The sequence below is a fragment of the Chionomys nivalis genome, chromosome 6 (genome assembly GCF_950005125.1).
Source record: "Chionomys nivalis chromosome 6, mChiNiv1.1, whole genome shotgun sequence".
Classification (NCBI taxonomy): Eukaryota; Metazoa; Chordata; class Mammalia; order Rodentia; family Cricetidae; genus Chionomys; species Chionomys nivalis.
Window position 1 is genome coordinate 35,071,429 of NC_080091.1, and position 20,482 is coordinate 35,091,910.

General features: G+C 43.2%; 1 protein-coding gene across 4 annotated transcripts in view; it reads right to left on the reverse strand.

Annotated features, from left to right (window-relative positions):
• The window catches only part of Ogdh (oxoglutarate dehydrogenase), a 66,541-nt gene that overhangs the window by 15,538 nt on the left and 30,521 nt on the right, over positions 1-20,482 (reverse strand). For 2 of the 4 annotated variants that reach the window (XM_057771340.1, XM_057771339.1), the window contains exons 5-10: positions 18,584-18,628; positions 10,032-10,147; positions 5,828-5,982; positions 5,480-5,626; positions 4,806-4,896; positions 4,266-4,445 (exon numbers count right to left, since the gene is read on the reverse strand). In XM_057771340.1, coding sequence (XP_057627323.1) covers positions 4,266-4,445; positions 4,806-4,896; positions 5,480-5,626; positions 5,828-5,982; positions 10,032-10,147; positions 18,584-18,628 — 734 coding nt within the window. The remainder of the gene's footprint in view (positions 1-4,265; positions 4,446-4,805; positions 4,897-5,479; positions 5,627-5,827; positions 5,983-10,031; positions 10,148-18,583; positions 18,629-20,482) is intronic. The other 2 variants (XM_057771341.1, XM_057771342.1) reach the window with 1 other exon arrangement.

Below are 20,482 nucleotides of genomic sequence, written 5' to 3' on the forward strand. Positions count from 1 at the left end.
CATTCCCAGTAGGACCCATTCTTTGGCTATATAGCCTATTTCTCTCCCAATCTCTCTCTCTCTCCCAATCTCTCTCTCTCTCTCTCTTTCTCTCTCTCTCTCTCTCTCTCTCTCTCTCTGTCTCACACACACACACACAAAACAAACAAACAAAAACAGAGCTAATGAGGGAGAGGTTGGTATAAGACTGCCTAGCTGATTTTAAGGAAGTAAGCTGGCATGTTTAAGCACTGTGAGGTGGTGGTGGGGGGCTACAGATCTAGGGAAGAACTGAAAATTCAGTGTGAGTCTGAAACTATTTAAAGGCAGAATTCCTTCTCCTTTTGGTACCTGGGTGTTTAAAAGAGGGTTTCATGAGCCAACGCTGGCTTAAAAGTTCCTATGTAGACAAGGATGACCTCTGAACTCTTCATCCTTTACTTCTATCTCCCGAGAGTTGGTATTATAGGAATGTACCACCATATTCAGTTTTATACAGTGCTGCAAACTAAACACAGGGTCCATGCTAAGTCCTTATGGTATTATACGGGAAATGGTGGTGAGCTATTGAAATCACCCTAGGCACATATGGACTTCCCTTGAGTCTAGAGATGTAACACCTGTGGCAGGAGCAAGTTTTCCTTTGCACTGGCTGAACGCTTATACAGGCTAGTTTTATATCAATTGGTACAAATTAGTCATTTGGAAAGAGGGAACCTCAACTGAGAAAATATTCCCCCAGACTGTTTCTTGATTGATGACTGGTGTGGGAGGGCTCAATTCACTGTGGGTAGTGCCACCCGTGGGCTGACGGTCCTGGGTGCTGTAAGAAAGCAGGCTGAACAAAGTATGAGGGACAGGTCATTAAGCAGCTCTCTCCACAGTCTGCCTCAGTTCTTGCCTCCAGCTGATGCCCTGACCTCTGATGGTGGACTGTGATATGGAACTGTAGCTGAAATAACAATACCTCTCCTAGTTGCTTTTGGTCACAGTGTCTTATCACAGCCATAGAGAAGTAACTAAAACTCAGCTAGAGCAGTGATTTAAACTTTCACCAAGGAAATGTTTCTGAAATACAAAATCTCAAAGGCCACACTAGTATCAAGTCAAATTAGGTGAGTTTCTCAATGTACAAGGTTATATAGACTGACCTCAGCCCAATTTACACAAAGTATGCAGTTTTTCCTGAGCACTAAGATTATGTAACCTGCCATCTTACTGAGTTCTAGATTTAGCAAAAATCAAACCATTTCTAAGGAATGTCAGAAAAGTAGCAAAAATAGACAAGAGACCAACTAAGCTTTCTCTTCACCTAGCTGAGATCATGCAAGGCACTTAGAGCAAGGTGAGGAAGTAACTTAGAAATTGGGCTGGCAGCTACCTGCACTGCGGTAAAGGAAAGCACAACAATGAACTACACGTGGATAGGACACTCCTTAGAACACGAGGAATGGCGCTACAGAGATGGCTTATCAGGCAAGAGCACTGTTCTTCCAGAGGACCTGGGTTCAATTCCCAGCACCCACATGGCAGCTCACAACTGTCTGTAACTCCAGGATTCAACACACATAGACATACATGCAGGTATAACACTAATGCAGTAAAATAAAGTTAAAAAACCCAACCCAAACCAAAATATGTGTGAATTTCCAGCCAACTAGGAGCTAGCCAATTCCCTTGGTTTAGATCCTAAAAATGACCAAATATTGAACCCTCTCTGCTACCTTTCTCATTATTTTATCACCTTTCAGGACACATCTAATATTCTAAACAAGGTCTGCCCGAGTGGATTTTTTTTTTCCCGCTTTTTTTTCGAGACAGGGTTTCTCTGTGGTTTTTGGAGCCTGTCCTGGAACTAGCTCTTGTAGACCAGGCTGGTCTCACAGAGATCCGCCTGCCTCTGCCTCCCAAGTGCTGGGATTAAAGGCGTGAGCCACCACCGCCCGGCTGCCCGAGTGGATTTTTGTCTACAGTTTCAAAGGCAGAGGCCACCTAAACCTACTTATAACTTCATTTTACTACCTAATACCAAATATCTGGGTCAGCCCCCTCACATAGCCCCAGTGTTCTAAGTGGACATGGGGCTACTTGTCTCCCAACATAGCTGAAGCCTCACTGTAGGTGTTCTTTGTCTACTTAAAGATTTCCAGCCCCTAAACGGGAACCCAGTAAGTGTCCTCTGTGTGCCTGTGGCAGTATCATCAATGAGAAATCCCTTCCACCTTTCCAGGCTATCCCAGCCAGCTCTGTCACTGTCCTCTAAGGCACCAAGCACAATACTATGACTTATAACTCGTGTGTACGAGTTTTGCCTTCATGTATTCTGTGCACCACATCTCCAAGAGCAACAAGAGTCTTTAACTGCCGAGCCCTCTCTCCAGCCCCGATTTACAGTATTTTTTTTTTTTTTGAGACAGGGTTTCTCTGTGGTTTTTGGAGCCTGTCCTGGAACTAGCTCTTGTAGACCAGGCTGGTCTCGAACTCACAGAGATCCGCCTGCCTCTGCCTCCCAAGTGCTGGGATTAAAGGCGTGCGCCACCACCGCCCGGCCGATTTACAGTATTTTAAATAGCCAAACCAGGTATGGTGGTACACATATAAAATCCAAGCACTCAGGAATGGCTGAGGCAGACTCTCTTAGATGAGACTAGCCTGGGCTATAGTATGAATCTGTCTTTAAATAAATACAAAATAAGTACTGCAGACCCTACCCTAATTGTACCCCTATACAGGCTACTCTGAGAGGCTGTTGCTGCTATGGTCCCAACCCTCTCTCCACTTTTTGTCCATCTTCACAGAATATTCTTTCCTTTTACCTCCCTAAATCATATTGTTTCTTCAATATCTTAACTTTTTTTTGGTTTTTAAATTATGTGTGTGTACATGTACAATGTGTGCAGGGTGTGCTAAGGCCAAATAGCATTAGATTCCCTGCAGCTAGAGTTACAGGCAGTCATTCAAAGGTGTGAGTGTTGGGAATTGAGCTCAGGTCCACTCCAGGAATATCATGTATTCTTAGCCGTCTAGGCATCTCTCCAGCCCTGATACGCCTGATTGTCTCATCTGACTTGACCTCACGTCTACAGAGGCTGATTCTAAAGCACTGTATGGTCTTTTTTTTTTTTTTTTTTTTTTAAAACATTTATCGCTGGGCGGTGGTGGCGCACACCTTTAATCCCAGCACTCGGGAGGCAGAGGCAGGCGGATCTCTGTGAGTTCGAGACCAGCCTGGTCTACAAGAGCTAGTTTCAGGACAGGCTCCAAAACCACAGAGAAACCCTGTCTTGAAAAACAAAAAACAAACAAAAAATTTATTTATTATGTATACAATATTCTTTCTGTGTGTATGCCTGCAGGCCAGAAGAGGGCACCAGACTCCATTACCCCATTACAGATGGTTGTGAGTCACCATGTGGTTGCTGGGAATTGAACTCAGGACCTTTGGAAGAACAGTCAATGCTCTTAGCCTCTGAGCCATCTCTCCAGCCCCTGTATGGTCTGTTTTGCAGCTCTGCTTTACTCACTGTTCAATGACTTCCTGGCATTCCCCCCCCCCCTTTTCTTTTACCTTTTCTTCTTCAAACAGCAAAGATCCTTGCGAGTGGGCTGACAGTGTCTTTTTTACGTATCACTCAATGGACATTATACCATGTACAATGAATATGAATGCATGACTTTTCCCCCTGGTTTCTTAGTTTTTAACATCATTAAAAAAATTTATATATTAATCTATTATATACATAGTGTTCCTCCTGCATGTATGCCAACATGCCAGAAGAGGGCACCAGATCTCATTATAGATGGTTGTGAGCCAATATGTAGTTGCTAGGAATTGAACTCAGGACCTCTAGAAGAGTAGTCGGTGCTCTTAACCTCTGAGCCACCTCACCAGCTCCTTAATACTATTTTTTAATAAGAATAAACAACTTTATGGAAATATGAAATTTGCTACAACTAAGAATTATATCCTGAGATTAAATAAGGATAAGATTACAGTCAGATAAGGGTTTTAGATTACAGTCAGATAAAGGTTTATATATTTGAGCAGGCCAGCCAACCAATATTCAGCATTCTCCATCACACAAAGGAAATGCCAGGGCAGTTGGGGGCTGTCTGACATGCACTTTTGGCCTGATCAGTGACACTCTCTCCTAACATCTGAGTTCCACACCTTTTCCTGGCAGTCCCTTTTTCTGTTCCTCCATCAATACTGTGAAGACAATCTGTAAAGCACTGTGTGGAATACGGGCAGAAGGAACTTTACTCACAGTCTCTCAGGGCCTCACCTTTTTCCCTTCAGTATCTCCACAATAAAACTGCTCAGCTTTGGTCTTGCCCATCACCACAGGGTCAGCAGCCTCTAGGTGGGAAGGGTTTGCCACCAGGGACAGAGTGATGTTTCTATCCGTCACACGGTTGATCCTGCGGTGATACATGCCCAGGTGGTACTTCATGTCCCCGGAACCCTGATGATAAACATGGCAATGATTGTTGAGTAATGATGGTAGAAGCAGTTCATTCTTAACAGCAGCCCTATAGATGGGATTTTGACTCCTAGAGTCCAACTGTAGGAGGAAGGGGAAAGCTTCCCCAACATTATCCCCCCAGGCACAAGTATAGGGTCACCGGGGCAGAAGTAAAGTATTCTTGCCCCCAGCAGGAGGAATATAAGGCAGGTAGAGGAGGTGGGCCAACTCCAGTAAGGAAGACAAACTGTAAATGGTCTGGAAGAGTGGCGCTTTGGTTAAGACATTCTGAGAAACCAGTGGCTGTAGGGGTCTCAAGCAGACCCACCACAGTGGATGTATCTCCATACAGAACCTCACCTCATCCGCTGCTTCCAGCTTTGAGTCAAACTGACAGAAAATCTGCTCCAGCTCCTTCCTGATGACATTCGCAAGCACATTCAGTCGTCCTCTGGGACACAGGGAAGAGTGAGTAATCTCCAGGGCAAAGCTGCCCGGCTCTACTCCTTACCCAGGACACATCCTTGGTTTGTAGCCCAAGAACAGTTACGATCCAAAGCATGTTGAGCCATAACCCATGAACAAGAAAAGGCAGAAAGCACAAAAGCTACCAGCTCCAGCTCCCCGCCTCTCCCAAACCTCAGAGAGCGGTCATTATTACAGCAGCAATGGCACTGGGCTTGATTTACTTATGATACACTGTGTGTGCAACAAAGGCTAGTCTAGCACTTTATAGTCCAAGTTGGACTTGAATTTTGTGATCTTCCTGCCCTAGCCTCTCAAGTACTGTGATTATAGGTATGTATTACCGTGTCCACCTTGATTTAATTTTAACAAAACTCACTACAGAATGAAATACAAGTCTAACCATATTTGGCTTTCACTTTGACCTGACTCTGTGTCACTCTGATGTGGGAGGGTGGAAAGCAGAACATCTTCACACACTCAGGTACCATCAGATCTCTAGCTACACTGGATGAGGGAGCAGCAGGGCCCGACTACTGTGTCTCCAAGGCCCCATCGACCTAAAGTACCTGTGTGGCATTCCCATGATCACATAGTCTATTCCATTTTCACTTGACTTGTCAATGATTGTCTTGAGGGCAGGGATCAGCACCTCACAACCTTCCAGACCAAAACGCTTCTCAGAAGACCACTTCCGCTGTAGGAACTCCTCAAACCTGGATAGAGAACCAAGCACCTTAAAGAGCAATGTCCATAGAGCCAGTCTCAATGGTAGGCATTCTCAAATGACAAGAGGGTACAATGGAGGCCAATTCTGTTCTCCTGCTTGCTCACCACCCTGGAGGACAGGCTACCCAGACTCCACAAATACGCTATGGATCCCCTGGGCGCCCATGGCCCAAATCACACCTCTTTACCTGGTGGACCGTACAAGCCTGGCCAGCAGGGTCCGCTTTTCCTCATTGGTGAACTGCATGATTCCAGGAGTCTCAAACTTCTGCCGGATCCATTGACATTGTTCCAAATCATTAATGAACATGAACTCCACACCAATGTGCTGACAGTAGGCCATCTGTTCATATATACATAGGGACACAAAAGCCACTGGTGAACATGGACTACAATTCCAGTGTGCCAGCAATTAGCCATCTATCTGTCCACCACCCTCATACAGACAAATGTAAGAAGGTACCAATTGCCCTATTATCCAGGCTAGGGAGGAAAAAACTTCCTTCTCCTATATATCTAAAGTGCTGTGACAGAAAGTAGAAATCAAGTAGGTATCAGTCTTGCAACCTTCCTGCCTTGGTCCTTCTATGCTGGGATTACCAGCTTATAAATGGAGAATGACTCAGTGGTGAAGAGCACTAGCTTCTACTCTTCCAGAGGTCCTGAGTTCAATTCCCAGCAACCACATAGTGGCTCACAACCATCTGTAATGAGATCTAGTGCCCTCTTATGACAGACAGGCAGAACACTGTTTACGTAATAAATAAGTCTTTTTTATTTTTTTGGTTTTTCGAGACAGGGTTTCTCTGTGGTTTTGGAGCCTGTCCTGGAACTAGCTCTTGTAGACCAGGCTGGTCTCGAACTCACAGAGATCCGCCTGCCTCTGCCTCCCAAGTGCTGGGATTAAAGGCGTGCGCCACCACGCCCGGCAATAAGTCTTTTTTAAAAATGCCATTCTTAGGATCTGGTTTAGTACACTGAGAACCCGAGGAGCAAGGAGTCAACCAGGCTAACGAACAACCATGGTAAGCAGCAGAGACCATGCCAGCTTTTGGACTGGATCCCTTTCTAAGAAAGGCTGGCTGTCCTTATAGTATGTTCACCATCCACGATAAGGAAAGCTTGGTGGCTGAAGTTAAAGACTTAGGCCTTTAAATTCAACTTTCTAATAACTGATTTTCCTGGAAACTTAAGGACTGAAGAACATGACAGCAAGCCGGGCGATGGTGGCGCACGCCTTTAATCCCAGCACTTGGGAGGCAGAGGCAGGCGGATCTCTGTGAGTTCGAGACCAGCCTGGTCTACAAGAGCTAGTTCCAGGACAGGTTCCAAAAACCACAGAGAAACCCTGTCTCGAAAAACCAAAAAAAAAAAAAAAAAAGAACATGACAGCATAGGAAAAAGGACAGGACTTTTTAGTTGGTTTGCTTGTTTGAGACAAGGTCTCTCTATATATAGCCCTGGCTATCTTGGAACTCACTATGCAGACCCACTTCGCTTTGAAGTCAGAGATCCACCTGCCTCTGCCCCCAAATGCTTGGACTAAATAAAGGTGTGTGCCACAACAACTGGATAAAAGAACAGGTCTTAAATGGACCTGATGAGCCTTGAGCCAAGTCTGGAAAGGGGGTGGTGGTCATCCCTGCAAAGGTGGAGACCAGTAAGATAGCTGGCTCTTGGGGAATGAAAACTAAGGGAAGAGACAGGGTTTCTCCATAGCTTTTGGTTCCTGTCCTGGAACTAGCTCTTGTAGACCAGGCTGGCCTCGAACTCACAGAGATCCGCCTGCCTCTGCCTCCCAAGTGCTGGGATTAAAGGCATGCGCCACCACCACCCGGCCCCAACCCTAGTCTTACACAGACTCACGGTTCTCGCTGAGCCTTTACCACTTATACCACTGTCCTGGAGGCCCAGAATGCAAGTGTGAAAGTAAGCCAGGGAGCAGCAATGGGATAGCAAAGGCAACAGGGTGTCTGACGTTGCCAACTTTACAGACCCACAAGCCCAGTTGTCTTCAAATATCCAGAGGCCTGAATATGATCCCAGTGACTCCTTTCTGTGCCTCCATTTGCTTTAGACAGTGAGTCCAGCTGGCACTGGCAGTTACAGGCTTGCTGGACTTGTGATCAGGTGCCTGTTGTACAGTGGAGTCAAAGAAGGCTTTGGCTGAACTTACAAAAAAAAGTAAGGCTGTCCAACATATACCACAGCCTTTCTAGCCAAAAGAAAAATCATATAGCCTGGAAGACCTCTGAAATTGAAGGTGTTATAATTAATTCATACCATGTTTTTTCTTCTTTTAAAGATTTGTTTATTTATTATGTATACAGTGTTTTGCCTGCATTTATGCCTGTATGCCAGAAGAGGGCACCAGATCTCATCATAGATACCTTGGAGGCACCATGAGGTTGCTGGGAATTGAACTTGGGACCTCTGAAAAAGCAGCCAGTGGTCTTAACCTCTGAGTCATCTCTCCAGCCCTCTTTTCTTTTCTTTTTTATTGACACAGGGTCTCACTATGTAGTTTTGGTACTTGCTACGTCGACCAGGCTAGCCTCAGACTCTGAGATCCTCCTGCCTTTGCTTCCTGTGTGCAGGGATTTATCATCTAAGATGGTAACTCGCAGAACTTCTAAATTAGACTAAGTTATTCATAACTTCATAGTTTTCACCAGTCCATTGTCATGTCTCATTTTTGCAGATCTGCGAGGAATCTGGTGACCAGCAGGACAAGGCATGCTTCTGCATAATTTAGACCCAAAGAACACAGAAAGACATGAGCCCCCAGGAAGCCCAAGCCATAACTGTTGTCTTCAGAGCAATCCCAACTTGGAATATAGGTACGCACATAAACCCCTCACTACCATACACCTACATGTGATATGTATATGTGTTATGTTGTGATGTAATTACACAGAGCATATGTTTAGAAAACTTTAGTAAGTTAAATTTTCCTAGAAGAAATAAATGAGATGAATTTTCCTATCTTATTTGACCCAATATATCAAACATATCATTTCAATGGTTAAAGTTATCCAGGTGTTTTGCCCATTTCAAGTGTTCAATAGTTATACAGACCAGGCTGGCCTCAACTCTCAGAGATTCACCTGCCTCTGCCTCCTGGGTTCTGGGATTAAAGGCGTGAGCCACCATCGCCTGGCTTCAAGTGCTCAATAGTTGATAGGTGGCTCTCACGCTGAAATGGGCAGGATCAGACAACAATCAGTGTCAGTCTGTGACAATGATGCACAGGTGGGACTCAAAGTTAATCAATCACATTGGATTAATCCTGAGCATTTCCGTAAGATGACCATTCCTTCCAGATAAAGACGTAAACAGTTTCCACTCCTTGCTTTCCCAGGGGCCCATTAGAAAGTTATGCAGCTCCTAGCTGAGATGCTTACAATAAACACAGGAAGTGTCCCAGGTAACATTAAAATATTTTCTGTCACTCATGTGCTAAGTATGGACCTAGAAAATGCAAAAGATGAGCTCACTGGAAAAAACACTAATCACCAGGGGTGATATGGGCATGTGGGGGGGAGTTCTGACTTAGGTGACCACAGCAGGATCTCCCCGCAGCCAGGTATCCCTGATTGTGACTATGCTTCAGTCTGGGTTTATGAAGCATTATCTGACGCTACTGATGGGTTCAGAACCTGTTAGTCCTGAATACCATGGATAGCACTAAGTAAAAGCAACAGCTAATACTGGATGAGCACCTCTGAGCAAATCCACTTCCTTCTGGAACAGGTACCCTTACATACAGAACAGAGGCAATGACTTGCCCAAGAGAAATGGAAACATACAGGCAGCCTGATGCCAGAGCCAGGCTCTCAGCTGATATTTGTAGTGTACAAAAAAGAGTCCCTTAAATATCAATAAAGTACAGAAAGAAAGAAAAAATAAGATGAGAGAAATGGGGTTGGGTGGGGGTAGAAGAGAAGCAGGCACCACTGTGTAGTGCACTCTGCAGCTCCAGGCCTGTATACAGGTTAAGGGAATCTTCCAGGGAGACATGCACCTGAAATAAAATCTAGAGGGAGCTGAAAACAGATTCCCCCCCCCCCCCAAAACAGGGTTTCTCTGTTTAACAGTTCTAGCTGTCCTGGAACTTGCTCTGTAGACCAGCCTGGCCTCAAACTCACAGAGATCTGTCTGCCTCTGTTTCCTGAGTGCTGGGATTAAAGGTGTGCACCACCACCATCTGGCTTTTTTTTTTTTTAAACCAATTTTTCTCTCTTTATGACTAATGAAAAAATAGATTTCTAGTTATAAAACAAAAACAAACAAACAAACAGGCTATTTTTCCATTTTTAAAAACACAGGACTAAGCCCAAAACAAATAGCCTGGTCTCAAGTCTGATAGATTTTTCTAACAACGGTTCTTACCTCCAGCCGCCGGATAATCTCCCGAAGAGGAAGTGCAGACTCCTGTCCCCCGATGAAAGTGGTGGTGGGCAAGTGGAAGACCTTGTCAAGGTCAGACTCATCTAGACCATAGAACCCTACACACGATGAGGGACAAGGCACAGCCATGCAGGGGTCACAGTTTACAGGAAGGGAAGAGGAGGGATGTCCCAAAGAGCAAAAAGAAAGAAAAAGATATCACATACCCCTGATATTTAAATATATGTATATGAAAACAAGCAGTATTTCCATCAAAACCAGAAATTTTAACAATAATTAGGCACTAAGATTATTACTATGTAAACCAGAATAAAGCTATTATGCACATATTAGTCCAGTGTTTGGCAATTACTTACAATTTAGAGTTAAATATATTTGAAGGTCCCAAGATAAAAGTCAATTTTTGGAGGTAGAAAGAGCCAAAAGAAATCAATCAAAAAAAGTAAATAAAAAGTTGAGAGAATTAAGTAGGAAACAAGGAACTGATAGAGAACAGCAGACCATATATGAGTCATTTAACAGGAACACGAGTATATATTACAAAGTGACAGAGAGCTGGGGCCTACAAAGTGAGGGTGAAATAGTCACCGGGGATCAAGCCGCTTGTGGGAGAACTGTCCTTCAGGGTACACTTAGGGCAGCAAAGAAAGGTAAACAGCCCTTAGCCTTGGATTAGGGAAAAGTCTTTTTTCCTGAAACAGCCAAATTGCTAGATGTTTTAGGTGTAATGTGCAGTGCGAGTGGATTACAGGTCTAACCCTCACTGCCCTATCGGCTCTTCATCTGAGAGCATGTTTCAGACTGGAAAGAACAGGAGGCTCTTCAGCATCATGCCTGTTTCAACCTGAAGTCATTAAGGGAGCAAACTACCAAATGACACCATTGGTTTGTTTTCCAGTTTGGCACTTATTCTGAAGGGTAAAGAGCACAGTGTAAGAGTCGCCAGTACTTGAATGCCTGGTTCTAGCACTTTCTCCGGCTCCAGAAATGAAAAGTGACCCACCGGCAGACAATCAGCTGAGTCTCTGACATCTGACTGGTAGAGATAAAATGTTTCACTGTTTCCTGCCTGAATTAAGTAGAAATAAGGGCTGCTGTGCGAAACGAGTCAGGGAACTGCACTAATGTAAGGAACTTGAAATATAGCATGGGTACAGACTTTTTTGTTCTGTTCCCTGACAACTCTGAACTGGCCTAGAACTTGCTATGTAGACCAGGGTGGCCTCGAACAAAGGTAATCTTTCTGCCTGGCCTCTGATTAGTGGAATTAAGCTGTGCACCAGTCTGCCTGGTTCTCAGGGGGATCTGTAAAAACACCTTTTCAGTCTTTAACATCGGTGGAGACCCAGCTATCTCCTAATGATTCCCTTTCAAGCTAGGTTGGGGAATTGGATCCCCATCCCACTTTTTTTGAGACAGGGTCTTTCCACTTAGCCCTAGCTGTCCTTGAACTCAGAGATCCACCTACCTCTGCCTTCAGAGTGCTGGAGTTAAGTGTACCACCACACCCGGCTGGGGAATTACATCCTTAAGTCTTAAAAAGTTACATTTTATGCAAGCCCTTTTAATTTTATTAAAACAAAAGCAAAACAAATAAAAAAACAAAACCAACAATAAAACCCCAAACAAAACAAAACAAAACAAAAGAACCCAAACCTAGAAGAAGATAATGGTAAAAGTAAAAGTGGTCAAGCTATTCACTTGTTTTTTCCTATTATTTTACCATAAAGGAACAGCAGTTACGGGCTTAGAGGAAGCACATAGCTCTTGCCTTTTATAACCCAGCTTGTAAGCAACAGCTCTACAGTGTTTATGGAAGAAAACAGGAAATATTTTCTATAGTTGTGTTTTTTAAGACAGGCTCATGTTATATAGACCAAACTCGTCTTGATCCAGCAGCAATCCTCCAGAACCAGCCTCCTAAATGCTCTAACCACAGGTATGCACCACTGTGCTTGATTAACAAAGTTATTTTTGAGAAACTTTTCCAGGCTTACAAAACTCAGCTCAGGCCAGGCATGGTTACTGCAATCCCAGCACTTTGGAGGTGAAGGCAGGAGGATTATGAATTCAAGCTCAGTCTTGCTTATAAGAAGACTATATCTCAAAACAAAACAGCAACTACCACCAAATAAAACAAGACAAGATACCAGAAATCTCAGGTTAAGGGGAAGATCAGAGGAACACTGTTCGGTGTAGCAAATATCCAGATTGTGATGTTAACCAACCAGGTAGACTCCTCCAGATGAGAGCTGCACCGCCACACTACAGCCTGAAGAGGAGGAGGCTCGTGGTGTGTGTGGTCCTTTAGGTGGGACACTCAGTTGTAATTCACTGATCAGCCTCAGAAGTACTGGGCCCATTTCTAGATCTTCAGTCATTTGAGAAATGAAACCACAGATATAAGTTTTGATGGGAAAAAAAAAAATCACTCTTTTCTGCTTTTCTAGTAACTCCAACTAAAAACGCTAGATTTTCTATGTAGAAAAAAGGGTACGATAACCCTGTGAAAGAACAAAAGAAGGTGGACAAAGCCAGGGAAACCCCTGAGTTCTCTTCTGCTCCCACATCCCAGACAGGGAGGAGAGAATCAGCAATCAGCAGTAGAGAAATCTCAAGTAGTGCAAAGAGCCAAGCCCCACAAATGCTGCTCTATGAAGATCAGGAGGCGGCAGCTTCACAAGATCAGAGATCTTGAGACAGTTCTGCTGCACCTGCCCAGCCTCTCACTAACTTGTTACAAGCCTCAGTACCCAAACTGAGGTTTCAGGGAAAATCTGAGTCTAAAACTTTTACCTCCTTTCTGAGAGATAAATAGGAAGAAAGTAATTCCCCTGACAGCAGCAATATTCAGAGGAGGCCTGTTATGACAGACTTATATAAGACCACCAAATGCATAATACCAAAATGTCTTTGTTTCCATTAAAAATTTCAAAACATACCACAGAGCTGGTAAGATGGCTCAATGGGTAAAGGAGTCTGCCACTAAGCCTGATGAACTGAACTGATCCCCAGGTCCCGTGCAGTAGTGACAACTGAATCCCTCAAGTTGTTTTCAGATCAGCATAGCACCCACACTCACTAAACAGAACTTGGTGATTGGCATGGAAGGGCACTCTGGCACTTGGGGGACGAGGAGGGTCAAAGGGTTAAGATCAGCCTCAGGTACACAATGAATTTGAGGTCAGTCTGGGCTATGTGAAAACCAAAAACATACAAATAACAAACAGCATCAATCACCCCACTATATAAAAATAGAAATAGAACTTTTAAAAAGCAGACATACAAATCCCTAGCACAACAGGAAACAATAGCAAAGACATAGGAATATTTGCCAGATGTGGTGGTACATGTCTTTAATTCTACACTGGGAGGTAAACAGGAGGATCTCTGTGAGTTCAACGTAAGCCTGCTCTATGTAGTGAGATCCTTTTCAAAAGAAGCAAGAACATTTCCGAATGAACAGGAAACAATAATCAATAGCCTCACAGACACAGATGTTAGAGTTACTTGAGTCAAATAAAGGCATCACAAAACCATTTCAGTGAGTAATTACAAATATATAGTGACAAAAAAGTTGAGTTACAAGTTGAAATTCTTAGCAAAAACTAAAAACACACAACACACCAGATGGAGGGGCTCGTGAGACAGCTCAGCAGGTAAGTGTCTGCCGCCAAAGCCTATGATCTGAGCTCAGTTCCCAGAGAACACACAGTAGAAGGAGAGAACTGACTCCTACAAACTGTCCTCTGACCTTCACACACGCAGCACAGCACGTGTGTATCCACACATGCACACACACATAGAGAGAAAGTCAGTGGGTCTGAAGATGGAAGCCAACATTAAAAAGCACTGAGTACATGTGACACTATAATTAAAGACTTCACACTCATGTGGGCAAATTCCTGAGAGTATCTGAAAAGGTACTTAGAAAATGGCTGAAAACCTCCTAAATTCAACAGAAGACCTAAACTCCCAGATTCCAGAAGCTGAATGAATCTAAATAAGGCACTCAAAGGAGACAAGTTTTCTACTCCAATTGAACTGGTGAAATAATGACATAAGTAGACTGATAAATTATGTCTACATAATGTATACCTTGAGCAACTAAAAGAGCTATATAAATAGATACATTACAAAGATGGGATTATAAAATAAGAGTATTAAAATCCAGGCCAGGAAGATGGCTCAGTGGGTGAAGGTGTTGACACACAGGCTAGGTTTAACTCCTGGAACGCATGTAAAGGTGGAAGGAGAGAGCTAACTCCACAAGTGTCTTCTGACCTCCAGGTCTGTACCATGGCTTGCTCATGTCCCCTCTCCTGCCCCTACAATGTTTTCCTAAAGGTTCACAGACGAACAGAAAGTAAAAGCCATTTTTTAAAAACTGTCCTAACAAGAATAAAGATATTCTACAGTGACAATTGTGGCCCACCCTGTGGCTTTTACTAAATTAACTGTAATTCCCCAGGTACCTGGTAGGAATTAGCAGAACGAACTGCTCCTTCTTAGAAGTACTTTGACCCTGAAGAGTCCTTGTGGCGAACAGTGACTGTTTCCAGGGATCTGTAGAACTGTTTTGCTGAAGGGGCATTGTGGCCATCCCGTGACTTTGATCACAAGACATCTCAGGCACACCTGAGGCTCTTGTATTACTGTGTATTGCAAACCATACGTAATGAAGGACTAGAGTCATGGGGCCTGTGATGTTCCCCTTCAGTAAGACATGTGAATTAGATTAGCAACCTTGGTCTGAGGAAACACTTTGTGTAACTTTCAATAAATACACCTTTGTATGGCTGTTCAGGGGTTCAGTCCATCAGAGAGGCTGAACTTTCCTGCTGCCACACAGGCCTTAAAATTTCATCTTGGAGTGCCTTCTTTCTTCAACTGACCTGTGCTACCTGGTACACCCCAACACCCAGGAATCTTCCTGGGAAAAAGCAAAGGCTGAAGCCTGGTGCCTATCAGAGGGGTACCTGTTTCCTGGACAGAGATTCCACAGAGTTCTGACAACCTGTTAGACAACTAGAACTGAGATAATAATGGGTGTAGACCACACCTTAACCAGGATGGCTGAGTTATGCGTACTTCCTGCCCTCTTACTTACACCTAAACTTCACGTAGGGATCCCAATGGTCTTGGGAAGGCCAACAGAAAAACTAGGACCTAGCACCAGACAGTCTTGGTTTCTCTTTTTGTTCTTTCTTTCTTTCTTCTCTTTTCTTTCTTTTATTTATTTATTTTTTGTTTGTTTTTTTTGGAGACAGGGTTTCTCTGTGTAGTGCTACTGTCTTAGAACAGCTTTGTAGACCAGGCTGGCCTCGAACTCACAGAGATCTGCCTGGTTCTGCCTCATAGAGTGCTGAGATTAAAGTAATGCAGCACTATTCCTGGCATGATTATTTATAAGAACCTTGCTTATCCTTACTTATAATATTATGACATGGGCAGATAGAGAAGATAGCAACCCTAAATGCACGAGCAGATTTTATACATATAAATATATAAATTTGTGATATCATACAAAAAGCTTGTATTTCCGACACTGAGAATAAGGCAAGAGGATTGCTGCAAGTTTTGAGGCTGGCCTGGGTTACACAGTTCAAAGCCAACCTGGGCTTCATAGTGAGCCCATGCTTAAAAAAACAAAAAACAACAACAAAAAAAGACCCAAACCAAAACTAAAACAAACAAACAAAAAGAGCTATAAACTATTGCATCAAAAATTAATGAGAGACTCAAAGGAGAAGTGGACACATCTATATAGGCAATTGAAGATTTCAATGCCCTTCTCTCAAGAAAATTAAAAAATTAGGAAATTGTTATAAATTCAGGAGAACAATCATCAAACAAGATCTAACTGATGTTTCTGTGTACTCCCCTTAACAACAGGCAATACTCTTTTCAAACAACCACGGTTCACATGTCAAAACATGACGAACTAGGCCTTAAAAACTAATAGATTATGTAGAAGGATTGAGATCATAACAGAATCGAATTAGAAACCAGTACAACTTGGATACTCTAAATAAAACAAAAGTATTAAAAACAAAACACAAAGTATGGGGGGAAGGTTATGAATTTATCGAAACTTGTGGGAAATCTAAAGGAGTTCCAAGAAAGAAACTTACAGTAGAAAAATGCACACATCAGAAAATAAGGTCTTTAATCAATAATCTAAGTTCCTAACCCTGGTCCAGAACTAGAAGAGGGAAAAACAAAACAAAAACCAACAAGCAGATGTAAAGAACTAAGAGAGCAGAAATTAATGCACAAAATAATGAAAACCAGGGAAACAAAGAGGCATTTCTCTGAAAAGATCGGGATCAATATATTAACAATCTCCTTGTAAAACAAAGACAACACAATTTACAAATGTCAGAAATGAAACACGATGTCACTACAGGTCCTCAAGATATCAAAAAGATAAAAAGGGACTATCACAAACTGTAGATATTTTACAGTTTAGAAGAAATGAACATGGAAGAACTTCTCAATTTCCCTGTAAATTTAACCTAATTCCTAACAAAATGTTGACAAGGTTTTATACAGGCAGAAACTTATTCTAAAATGCTCCAAAACTATCCTAACAATTGTGAGAGCAAAGTTATAGCCACAATATTCCAGATATATTGGTAAAAGGTATATACAATTAAAGGAAAACTGGAAATCCAAAGTAGATTCACACAAATGAAACCTAATGATTTTTTGAAAAATTTATTGTAAGTCATTATTTGTGTGAGACACACATGGTCCAAGGCATGCACGTGGGGTCAAAGGCCCAGAAATGAAACTCAGGTTTGTCAGGCTGGAAGCAGGTGCCAGATCCTATTTTCATTTTATTTTACTTTTTTCCCCCTCAAGGCGGGGTTTCTCTGTGTAACAGCTCTAGCTGTCTTAGAACTCTCGCTTCATGAACCAGGCTGGCCTCGAACTCAGAGATCTGCTTGCCTCTGCCTCCTGAGTGCTGGGATTAAAGGCGCTACCATGCCTGATTTTTGATCCTACTTATTTTTGAGAAAAGTACAAAAATATCACTGAAGAAGAGACTTTCCAGCTAATAATGCCAAAGCAAGTAGAGACTATGGGCAAAATAAATATTTAAATAACTCTCAGTTTAGACATTGCTTTTATATGTAAATAAATTTAAGATAGATTCTAGAGTCATTCAAAATTATAAACCATTTATAGCTCAGCTGGCCTCAAACTCAAAGCAACACTTCTGCCTTGCCTCCAAAGTGGTAGGATTATAGGTGTAGTCTACTATGCCTATCAAAATTACAACGGGAAACCTCTGGGACCAAAGGCTAAGGGAAAAGGTAAAATTGACAGTGAAGTGCAGTAACTGTACATCACAAAATTAAAATGTTTTGTAAATCTTTTAAACCAACTGCATTTCCCTGCCATGGGATAGCACTCAGCTGAGAACACTAACAACCTGTATGTATCGCTACATAACTAAAGCTAAAGGAAAAAACTCCAATCTCAAAAACTTACCAATGTTTTATAATACTCATAAAATGACAGAATTACAGAAATGGAGAAGGACAAGAGCAGCTGCCAGGTTAAGCATGGTGGTAGGCGAGAGGGAAGAGTTCTGAGCCTTGACCTGGTATGGTATGTGCTGCACTCACAATTTGACCACTGGGTATGCTGACTGAGGCTTGTGAATGTCATTAATTCTCAAAACTGCACAAGAATACAGAGGAAAAGAAAAATGTCTTTTTTTTTTTTTTTTTTTTTTTTTTGGTTTTTCGAGACAGGGTTTCTCTGTAGCTTTGGTGGTCGTCCCGGAACTAGCTCTTGTAGACCAGGCTGGCCTCAAACTCCCAGAGATCCGCCTGCCTCTGCCTCCCGAGTGCTGGGATTAAAGGCGTGCGCCACCACCACCCGGCAAGAAAAATGTCTTAAGAGAAGCCTGAAGGGAAAGAAACTGGCCGGAAAGTGAGGGGTAGGTAGAGAAGACGGCAGGCAGATGGCCCCAGCACCTCAACTCTGGATTCCTCAAGGGTATTCTACCCAGAAACAAGTCCTCCAAGAGTTCCTGGAAAGCTTTTACTAATACTTTGGTTGTCTTTAAACAGAATGGTTTCAAAATCTTGCTCAAAATGCCCAATAAGGAGAATCTGAAGGAATCCAGAGTCTAGCAAAATCCACAAACAGAACGGAGAACAGAACAAGCCACCATGCAGAGCTCGTGTGGCCTCAAGCCCCAGCCGGCTCCAGTAGGAGCTAAAGGTGAGCAGTGCTGAAGATGGACGTCTACAGCAAAGCAACGGCAGCAAGTGTGGGATGAAACTGCTCCTCTCCACAACATAAAATGAGCAGAAAAGTCCACAAAAGGCACACAGCTCTGCTTGTTGGTAAACAACTAAGTGAAGGAAAAATGTATTTTAAAACAATTAACAAACTTTTAAAACACTGATGAACGTGTGTCAACTTTCCCCGAGACGCATGCTAGGAAAAGTTGCACCTCCTATTCAAACGAAGTCCTCAACTGCAGAACAGCAAAAGGCTCATTATTTTCATACCTCCTACTGTTAGCATTCGGAGTCGTTCCTTGAAAACTGCAAGATCTGAGAGGCAGAGTAGGGTGGCATGGGTGAGCGCAGAAGGAAAAAGACAGGTGAGAGTTAGTTTAAAACCTCAACATCAAAATCCGATACCATCACCACAGAAACAGGCAACACAAATGGAGGGATGGACAGACAGATGGATGGACATGGATACACACACACAAAAGGAGACAAGGTTGGGTTTTGTGATCAAGGGTTGAATTGCTGAAACCTGTTCTGGTAAATGTGGGACCCATTCATAGAAAAGCTGAATAAAGTGGATCAAAAGGCACGAAGGCCACTCCCCTGACTCCAAGAAGCCACCAGTCAGCATCATTTGATCTCACTGGTCTAACCCAGCCTCAAGAAGCCACTGACACAGTGCTACCCGGGAAGTTGCACTTATTTCTAGACAGTTACTATGTGATGGAAGACAGAGGAAAGAAAAGAAGGTAAAAAGACCTAATTTGTGAAGTAGTCGTCTTTCAGAACTGTATTCTAGAGAATAGAAAGATCTTTAGTCTAGTCTTCTTGTAGAAGATGGCAGAACTGAAACAGAAGAACTCAACAGCCAAAAAAACCAAAAAACAAAAAACCAAAAAACCACTATAGGAGCCCTAACTACACACAGCTAAGCACACCTTACACGGTCTTCTATCTGTGAGCTTTTAGGCCTTTTCACCCCAACTTCCCTGGCCACTAGTGAAGCCCAACACATCCTCCCAGACACACAGAGTCCTTCCCCGTGAGCCACAGTCCTTTCTCTGGTCAGGGAGTGCAGATAACGGCAGCCATGGGCTTCCTTTCAAGTGGAGGGCTCACAGGGAACGGGCGGTCTCACTAAGACTCCTCCAGTGTGCGAACACCAGGCAAAGCTCTACCTTCTTCTCCTAGGGGCATCCATCTAAGACCTGAGCACCCAATGACTCCTTATGATAACAAAATATCTAAACTCTGCACAAAAGCAGCAATGTTCTGCTTAAGGCTAGGGTGAAGATTTTAATTTTTCTCCTTGGATCTCTAGAACCAAGACAGACCAGGTCAAGCAACCATTAGTGATTCTGCAGAGCTCAGAAACAGGAGATGACCTCAAAGGAAACTGAAATTGCTCATTCTTGTTAAAAAAAAAACAAAACCAAAACCAAAAAAAAACCTAAATATACTGGTGGTGGTGCTGTGTGCCTTTAATCCCAGCACTCGGGAGGCAGAAGCAGGTGGGTCTCTGTGAGTTGGAGGCCAGCCTGGTCTACAGAGTGAGTTCCAGGACAGCCAGGGCTGTTACATAGAGAAACCCTGTCTCAAACCCCCCTGCCCCCCAAAAAATCTGACCATAGCATAGGACAGTTTTACCACCTGGGTATTGGGTGTACAGATACAAGCAAAGTGGGTGAAAGAGAATCACTGTGCTGCCATAGACAACTGTCTCCCAGGGTATCTGAGCACTTGGGAGTCTTCTCAGCAGCTACTTTTAGAGTATAGGAGTGTTACCGTAAGTAGACAAAAGCTGTTAGGAATACAGCTGTGAAACTCTAAAAGCACAGGATACACATGGAGTAAGTGCGATAGATTACCAGTTCTTGGGCATATACAAAGAATATCTGTTAAACACCCAGTGGCTTCCAGGTCTGGGCCTCAATGTCCTTTGAATACAGCTTCAGGAAGGCCTGCTTACTGTCTAGACCTGCCCACTCACACAACTCTAGCATTTTGCAATACGGACTAGTTTCTACTTTAAGGTCATCTAGGAAAAGCCTCCTTTAGCAGTGGGATGCCTCACTCTCACTACCACAGTATCAGAAAATACACGGAGCACACCATGGCTGTGCGTGACAAGAAATGTGTCCACAAGGAAGGATGGTCTACAGTACCACCTAG